General features: G+C 38.2%; 1 protein-coding gene across 1 annotated transcript; it reads right to left on the reverse strand.

The window, feature by feature from the left end:
• Positions 1–4,658: 4,658 nt before the first annotated feature.
• LOC145551685 (hyaluronidase-2-like) lies at positions 4,659–8,359 on the reverse strand. Its single transcript, XM_081607124.1, has 4 exons — positions 8,252–8,359; positions 7,007–7,990; positions 5,329–5,415; positions 4,659–5,241 (listed from the first exon to the last, which is right to left on the reverse strand). The coding sequence occupies exons 2-4, from the start codon at positions 7,958–7,960 to the stop codon at positions 4,771–4,773; spliced, it is 1,512 nt and encodes a 503-aa protein (XP_081463250.1). The 5' UTR covers positions 7,961–7,990; positions 8,252–8,359; the 3' UTR covers positions 4,659–4,770.
• Positions 8,360–9,937: the final 1,578 nt, after the last annotated feature.

Genomic DNA, 9,937 nt, shown 5'->3' on the forward strand with positions numbered 1-9,937 from the left:
ACGTCCCAAGAGCCAGCTTCTGCAGCCGAGGATCAGACCGCCTGATCCTCGGCTGCCGCCCATAGCATTGTGCTATGGGCGGCACAATGCTATGGGTGCATTGTGCCGCCCATAGCACAATGCACCCGACCCCTTTGGCCCCTCGGACAGGTGGTGAGCCCATCGGAAGGGGGACCCACGTCTCCTCTTCGGGCTGAGCCCGGCCGGGCTCCGTGGGTAAAAGCCCGGCCACCAGGCGCTCGCCATCGTGCCCCACCTCCAGGCCTGGCTCCAGAGTGGGGCCCCGGTGACCCGCGTCCGGGCGAGGGAAAACGAAGTCTTCCCTCGACAGGATCTTCGGGCTGCGCTTTGTCTGGTTCCTCACCTAGGACCTGTCTACCTTGGGTGACCCTACCAGGGGCATAAAGCCCCAGACAGCATAGCTCCTAGGATCATTGGGACACTCAAACCCCTCCACTACGATAAGGTGGTAGCCCAAGGAGAGGTATTTGTATTTATCATCACTTATTTATTACTATTACTATTATTATTATTATTACTATTATTATTATTGTTGTTGTTGTTATTATTATTATTAGTTTCCCGCTAAAACGTGAAGAAAGTGACAACTTTGCCAAAACATGTTGTTTGAGCTTTCACGGTGTCCGTAGTTCCCTATGCACGTGCTTTCTCAGCGCTCAGCACAAGCACGCGCGTATTTTGCCGCGTGGGCGGGGCGGAGCAGCAAGAAGACGCAGGGGGAACCGTATCTGATGGGGAAACGCGGATTGACGTAACACCGGCTTCTGAATTAAATTCTCCTCTGACCAGTTTTATGGTAAGTTTTTCAATTTTACTTTGATCTTAAACCTCTTTATTGAAAAATAAGGGCATTGTTTTGTGCCCATAGTAATCCTGGTTATTTTGGGGCAAAACAGATATTTTTAATAATTGAGGTCATGTCTCATTTTGTGTTATTGTAAGTATGAAATCCTGCGAGATTTTGTGAGATTTGAGTTTTTAAAATAGGGCGGGGCCTATTGTTTGGTCTGGGAGAACATGTGGTGGACAAGGAAGTGTAAAGCTGGCTGCTCCAGGTGGGCTTTAAATTGTTGAGATAGTAATCACTTGTTTTTCATTTTTTATTATGATGTGCTTAGGGACCTGCTTAGATGTGTCTCTGTTCCAGAACAACTGAGTTAGTTAATTGCATGACAGTCTGCAGCCATCAAGAAGTGCAGAAGGTTGTTAATCATCCACAGATTGAATCCAGGTGAGGCAGGAAGGAAATACTTAAAACATGTAAGGCAGGTAAAACACTGAACTAAACCTGCTAATGACTGATTCAGTCTGTTGTTTCTTGGATTGGTAACTGGTTAAACTGACTGGTCTATTATTACTGCTGTGGGATCTTTATCAGCACATGGACATTTTGTAATGAATTTAATAAACATATTTGGAAATATTTGTAGTTGATTGAAGATTAAACCAGCTATTTGATGGAAGTTTATTCCGTATAAATTATAAATAATTTTTCCAACTACAGTATAAATCACCTTTTGCTTTATTTATCTGTCTCTGGTGTGTTAAATAAACACTGATCATCCCCGAGTTTTATCTTTAGATTTTTTGATAAACAGCCTTTATTTTAAATATTGATTCCCTCATTTTAACATGAGTGCAGCATCATAAATCCAACACTAGAGTGCAGTTTCATAGGTAAATGTAGTTGTATACGTAAACAATTATTAATGAAGAAATAAGATAAGAATTAACAGTGAGTGTACATGGGGAACTATATGGTTTGTATTTGTTCTCAGACCTGTAATCAGTACACAGTTTAATCTTTTAATGTCTTTCAGAACTTTTCAAATGTTTATCATATTTCTAACTGGCACCTTCCTCACTTTTATTTTTGTGTTTTTCAGCCGTTGCTCTGCAGTTTGACCAAAAGCTGACTCTGGAGGACAGCAGTAAAACTGTCAAGAAGTGGCTTCATTACACGCCAGAATTGAGAGGAAGACATCACAAGGAATCAAAGTAACTAGGGTTACCACAACTTGGACTGTTTCCCTGTTTCATACAGTACAAAGCTTAACCTCATGGACTCTGTTCTTCTGTGGACAATAGACTGTTATTCTGACAGTCAAAAAGGAGTCAAATATGTGTAAAGATTTGTCCCTCTTTTCTTAAATAAAATGTTATATCAAACCTATGTTGTCATTTTTTAACTTTTGTACACAGTTTACCCATGATCTGCCAATAATATAGTGTTTAACACCAGTGAAAAAACTTTGAGTTGTATGTTATGTAGACCTAACAGACCTAAAAATGTACATAAATCCTTCAATATGAAATCAGTCCAATTATATGTGCGGAACCACATTCAGATGAAGGTTTAATCAATGTAGATTCCTAACAGATTCAATGTAAAATCAACAGAAATATGCATGTAAATTGACATACAAATGATGGTTGAATCAACATTGATTCCTGACTAATTCAGTGTAGAATAAACACAAATATGCATGCAGATCCAAGTTCAGATGAAGGTTGAATCAACATTGACTCATAACTGATTCAATGTAAAATCAACAGAAATATGTGTCAAGATCCACATTCAGGTGATGGTTTAATCAACATTGATTCTTGACTGATTCAATGTAGAAACAACACAAATATGCATGCAGATCCACAGTCAAATGAGTGTTTAACCAACATTGATTCAATATAAAATAAATATGTGTGCAGAACCACATTCAGATGAAGGTTGAATCAATGTTGATTCTTAAATGATTCAATGTAAAATCAACAGAAATATGCATGTAAATTGACATACAAATGATGGTTGAATCAACATTGATATAATGTCAGTTATGGTTGAAACCCTAACGTTGATTCAACATACAAGTCACCGACCACTTTCAATGTTGTTTCAATGTCAGCGTTCAACGTTGATTCAATGTGTCTGGCTGACATTGATTCGAAGTTGTTTCAATCATTCTGTGCTATCTGGGATACTTGTTTTGGTTTTGCAATTTTATTTTGAAATGAGAACCAAAGAACGAACCATACACGGATTTAGAACAACACAGCACTTTTAAATTTCAATAATCAGAATGCAGAAATTGTTTCCGTTGTTTTAAAAGGTTTATGTCAGTCTGCCTTTTCCCCATCAATACGTTTCCCAACCGCCCTGCACCTTAGGGGCTTTAAAAAATAAAAAAGACGCGCACATTGCGCAAAACTCTGAAACAGGAGAAGCGGGACATAAAACGGTGCGACGAACTAGATGTGAATTATGGCATAAAAACAGAGAATCCGTCGCTGAAAAGTGAAAAATCAACACATGATGTGAAACACATGACGATTAGGCGGCGCAGCAGGTGATGAGTGAAGATTACTGGTGGTGAGCGTCAATAAATGATAAAATATATTTAACAACAGTAAAGAAACTAAAGTAGACATAGCAATAAACCAAGAGAGGATAATACTAATCAAAGGAAACTAAATGGAAACGAATGAAGAACAAAATGCAAGAATAAACTAAGAAACTAAAGTAAATACAGACGAATAAATTGGTATGGAAAGACCTTTCGATAAATAATTAAAACAGAGGACGGTATGGCAAGAATAAACAGACACTATTTCCAGATAAAAGGTAAAATAATATTGTTGAAGTGCCATGGGTTTGTTGAGACCACATCTAGTACTGAGAATAAATATATCTTACAGACCATAACAGTAAAGAACTGATTACTTATTTATGTATTTAATTAGATTTGATGTATTTATTTCTTCAATATTATTTTTCATGTCAGTGTTAATGTCATGAGGCTGATGACTCCATGACACTTTCAATTTGACTCATTAGGATTTGATTAAGAACCAGATTTGTTCTTTGTAATTTCTATCCAGTAAAACTATTAATCTATAAATCAGCAGACAGGTCTATATAAACATATAATCCATGTTTCTGTCTCATATTTGTATGGCATTAAAAGGACCTGGAACTTTTGTTTTTCCACTGAAAGCTCTGGTTTGTACAATAAATGCCATGAGGGTGAAATTTTATGGATGATACTCCGATGTCCCATTTTCCTGAAGGCAGCACAGAGCTGCACCACCAGAAACTGACAAGCACTGAAGAGAAGAAGAGCTATGATTAATGTAGTTACAGTTATATCCATGTTTTAATGTTGCAGAGCTCAGTCGTTTTGCAAATAGTTCAAAGTTTAAACTGGCATGTTGTACATCTTTTATCTGGTCATTTTGTGCAAGAATTAACAATTAGAAAATGGAAAAGAATAAGAATAATTTTTCCACTCTGATTGGCTGCTGTTTTAACTTGAATGTCCATTGTATTTTTCGTAGACACCTGTGAAAATAATTTCTATTCCCATGACTTTTTTGTTCTCTGGGAAATTATTTTTGATGATAAATACAGAAACAAGCAAGAAAAATCAAAACATCTACAATAATGATAGTAATATTAATAATAAAATAATTGTCAGTGCAAAGTAGCCTACAAATTCTTTGGTGGGGGGCAGTGAGGGACCTGGATAAAGGCTAGGGGGGCGCTGGGCCAAAAACAGTTGAGAAACACTGGTTTAGTATGTGCTGAAATGGAAACCTGTTACCATATAAATGTCTGAATCCAAGCACTGAGCACCCACTGCTCCTGAAGTGATGCTTTCACAATGCAGTTTATTTTTGTTTTCAGGCCAGAAAACCCAAACTTTTCCTTTCGGTGCTGGCAGAGCCAGAGAATAGTTTGGTTTCTTGGTTTCCTCAATGAAACAGAGAGAGAAGTCCGAGTTGGAGAACAAAGCAGAGAGGCCACATCCCTAAAACAGAGGTGGCACTACTCTGCCCTCTTTCTCCTTTTTCTACTTCTTGTTCTATTTCTTCTTTTTCTTCTGTTTCTTCTTTTTCTTCCATTTCTTCTCTTCCTCCTTGTCCTTCCAGCTCACAGTCTTCTCCTTTGGTCCCGTTGTAGCACTGGCACTTGAAGTGCTGACGGAAGGCCTTCAGCTCTGCTTCACCTGGGGTTCCCCTGACCTTCAGCTTTCCGTTCTGACTTATGATCCTGTGAGTGGAGTTGCTGAGGTGCAGAAACACGGTGCTGTCCGGGTCTCGGCGAAGACAGCGACCGTTAAAATTGCACAATTTCTGGCTGCACTCCTTTGCTGCTGTGGTCACATTGAGGAGGTATCGTCCCATGTCTCCCCGAAAATAGCCATCCAAGGTTGTACAGCCGCTCTGCAGCACAGAGGATAGATATTAACTTAAAAATACATAACAGCAGCTTATGCAACATGAGAGGACTAGGCAAAGTAATGCTCTTACCATAGATGCATAAAATTCGCCCCCCCAGAAGATCACTCCTGCAGCTCCCAATGCAACGCTCTCGCCAATGGTGTTGACCAAATCTGTCTGCAAAGGATGTATATGAATACTTTAGCTGTATGAGATGTATTATAGAGAATCTGAGCTCTAGTTACACATAGAGCTGTGGGATCTATATGTAACTACAGCCCACAGTTAAAAATATGATGTTTAATGCCATATGAAAATAATAGCTATTTTATGGCCAAAAACATGAAAAATAACATGAGTAATTATCATGTTTTAGATGAATGCATTGGAAAAAACTAATCTGGTGAAGGGTTACCTTGAGTTACTAACAAATTAACATAATCACATGTAAAATATCTGGACAATAGGAGCGGATTGGAACAGAAGCTACATTCTTTGACGTGCACACACCTGGCCATTAAACTTGATTCAGCAGGTGGAAACTAAATATAATTTAAGAATTATTTAACTCTTCAATAGGATCTGAGTGAAACTATAAGTTTTTTTTTTAATATGACAGACAGCTGGATTTCACCAGGTGAGAGTTACTTCTTTACCATTTCTTATTTTTTCACACTCTCCCTCATAACATCAATTTATATCCCCAAGGGGTGTTTTGTTGAATTAGCAAGGATGTAAATTGACTCAGAGCTGAGCTCTGTAGATACCAAGGAAGTTTTATATTTTTTAACTTTCAGCCTCAGTTTTTCATGTAGCATGCTCGATTTACACAAAAAGGCAAACTTTTGGAAATCTCAGATTAGGTAAGGAACCACATTCTCTAGAAATGCACACCAAATGTAGCTTTTTTTACAGTAAAATCCAGCTTTACTGAGCTAACTGCAAATATAAAATGTTACGGGCAACTTTAAATATCAACTCCAAACTATTAGTCGTTCTTAAATAAAAATATTTCAGTGATTGCCCTGGTTCAATTTATAAATAATTACTCATGATAGAAAAGTAAAAACAAAGTATTTTTGAACTTTGGTAATTATAGGAAAAAACAAAAATCTTTATCTGGTAGGTCATAGTTTTACAAAAAGTGTAACTGTCCTTCTAGAGCTGCTGCCTGGTGGCTGCTGCAGAGTGCGGCGGGTGTATTTATATGGGTGGAGCAGAAACATGTAGAGGGAACATATCGGGCTGGTTTAGCTGATGCTTAGATTAGGTTTACGGACAACTGGAAAATAAATTTCCTCCCATCCCGGTCACAACAGATGGGTGGCATGACTTTCTCTTTGTGTCCCGAAGGTGCCACACAGAGAAATTGACATAAAAGTGAGAGTTGATCTATAAAACTGACTGAATATCAAAATACAGACTAAAACAGGCAGTACAGACAATGTTTATGTTTCTTTATGATTCTGCTATCTAGCATTACATTGAAAATACATTTTTTGTATAATTGTTATCCAGGTTAACTTAAAAAGTGAGGTGCTAATGTTACAGGCTAATTTTCAAGGCTACAGAAAAGTAGTTGTTAAAGCTGCACAAACATGACAATTTGGGACGATGTGAATGTCCAATATTATTACTGCTAATCCGACAGAATTAAAAAATAATTTTTTCAAATTTTTTATCGGATCACTTGATTAATCATAAGAATTATTGAAAGATTACTAAAATAACAGTTTAAAAACAGCACTATTTCCTCCAATCAACCAACCTTAGATAAAAGTTTCATGTAATTCCTGTAAGCGGGTTGGGAATAAACAAAAACAGGACGTGCCAATCCATCCCCAATAGATGCAAGGCGCATTGCGTACTGCACCCTTTTCTGGACAAACAGGCGTGCCTGATCATAAGAGCGCAGTACACTTTCCATGTATATTTCAGGAAAAAGGGCGGTGCTTTCATTCCACATCCAGTTCAGTTGATTATTTTCCTCAATCTTAATAGTTTCACAGTGTCCTGTGTAGGTTTCCAATTTCCCACCATAGTACTCATTGTTGAAACATTCAGGAAACGGGTAGTAGCCCCACAGCTGATTCGGTCTCAATTTTTTACCCTGCCTCAGGGTCCCCAGCATCAATTCACGAACTGCAAGTTCAAATTCTTTTTGCGCATCATTTTTCATTTGCCCTTGAGTCAACGAAGGGTCCTTTCCGGCCACCAGTTCAATTGATTTCCTTCTATGGACATGTCTGCCACCCCAGTTTCGGATCCACAAGGGGTGCCATCGATCCCAGTCAATGACAGCCAGACCTGTAGCCTTGGGGTCTGGTATGTATGTGTCTAGATCCTTAGACATTTTTTCAAGGTGCTGAGCAAGATTGACACTTTGTGGAAGGCCCCCATTGACTGCTTTGTTTTCAAGGTTATAGTAGGGATAAAGCCCGAGGTTATCCTTATAGAACGTTGTGAGATTCTGCCGGGCAAAGCCCTTACTGGGGGTAGACACTATGTCAAACAGGTCTAATGACAACGTAACATTGTGTAGTGATCCACACTCCTGAGTGGGAGCGTTCCAGACGAAGAGAACTGGCTTCTTGGAGTATAATGGCCAGCTTGTCTGATTTGTGTCTGCCGAACCCAAGACTATCCATGATGTAAACAGAGCAAGGAGAAACCAGGACAGTCGGTCAACTGCTGAGAGGAAAGAGGGGAATACAGTCTCCATGGTGGTTCCTGCTACCTTCACTCTTATCCTCTGTTTCCAAAAGACACAAAAAGATGTGAAATTGAAATACAACATTTGACAGAAAAATCTGTGTTCTCTGTATTGTTCGACTGTCTAATGTTTTATAAAACAAACAAAAGAAAATCTGAATTGGGTCACTTCAGGCTGCAGTGTGAACGTAACCTTTGTCAACGACAGTTTGCTTCTTTCACAAAGAGCGTTCACTCAGTCATGTTTCTGCAAACACAATATGACAAAATGATCATGGAGATGATGTCCTTGGTTTCTTACCTTTTAAGATGTAAAGCAAAGTTGAATCAGACACTGTAGGGAATCGACCCGAGGGACAGCAGAGCAAAACCAAAACAAAACAATCTGACTCAAACTTTAACAAATTAATGCTCAAATCAAAACATCTCAGTTGCATTTCCTGTTTCAAAAATAAACTTTCTGCTAATTTAAATCATGAATTGTTATTAAATTCTGAATATAATTAAAAAACAAAATTACAAATAAACTGCATTAGCTAATAATTAATTATCTATAAAATATTTTACTATTCCTAATAGGTATGTGTGATATATATATATATATATATATATATATATATATATATATATATATATATATATATATATATATATATATATATATATCACACATACCTATTAGGAATAGTAAAATATATATATATATATATATAGTGTTGGGTAACAGGTTGTGGGGTTAGTTTGTTTTCCTTTCAGCATCTCCAACTATCAAGGAGAGGGCGCCAGCAGTTCGATTTCTGTCTTAAGGGTATAACAGCGTTAAAATGGTTCAGGTTAAATCCTGCTAAAAAGTTGTATTGCCTTCACCTAGAAAGAGCGGGGTATTATGGGTAATCCTCAGAGCCATGAGGATCACCAACGAGGTAACGTGTCTCTGCCATGTGATAAAGAAATATTATTTATGCATTTTGTGAAATGTGTTTTTGGTTTTCGTTTTTGCATATTGTTGAAATATGTTTGTTTTTTTTCACGCTAGTTCCGTTATTATGTAGTTTTTGTCGTGTTTGAGAATGTTGAGTTCGTGGGAAAGTGCAGTGGGAATTCCCCACACGGTAACACTATGGCTCCTCCTTGCAGGAGCTTGTTTTATGCCAGAGACCGACTTTGCCTCCATGCCCGTTCTGTGAAATGCAGGTATGTTTTACCAAATCTCCTGTAGCAGATGGTTAACATGAGACATGAGTTTTATATTAACAGTTTTATATAATGATATGGTTCATTTGTTTCTGCATTGTTCTAAAATGCAAGGTTATACAAACTAAAACATAAAAATGGCATCCAGAAAATAAAATGTCAGCATTTTATTCTATTTTTCAGAATATCTTAATTAGTTACTTTATTTTCTCTGTGTAAGACACTGACTGGTTGTTATTTTACTGTAAAACAAAATCTACTATGCGATCACTGTCATTTGTAATGATTTTATTGTGGTTACTGTATTATGGGTAATCCTCGGAGCCATGAGGATCACCAATGAGGAGCTTGTTTTATGCCAGAGACTGACTTTACCTCCATGCCCGTTCTGTGAAATGCAAATGGAGAATTAAAGAAACCGCTGATGCCAACTTGAGCAGCTCCTTGTTATTCATTGCCACACCGATAGAAGCCACCAGAACCACATAGGCCACAAGGGCATACTGACTGGCTCAACAGGACGCACCTGATTGAGATCATCATCATCACCCAGGAGTATATGAGCAGCGGGCGTCCAGCACTTCTCTGCTAGAGTGTTTGCCTTTTGTGGTACACCAGCCCCCTGAATTGCTATTCAGATCTGTTTCAGTGTTCCTACGTGTTGCTCTGTTTCTGACCCGTCTCTTGTCATCTATTTTTTCAGGACACCCACTAGTGTCTTTGGGGAAGTTTCCCCAAGGCTACAACTCTTGGATTACCCTTTGGAGACATATCTCTAGCTGGAAGCCCCACT

This window comes from Poecilia reticulata, chromosome 5, assembly GCF_904066995.2.
Source record: "Poecilia reticulata chromosome 5, P_reticulata-male-v2, whole genome shotgun sequence".
NCBI lineage: Eukaryota > Metazoa > Chordata > Actinopteri > Cyprinodontiformes > Poeciliidae > Poecilia > Poecilia reticulata.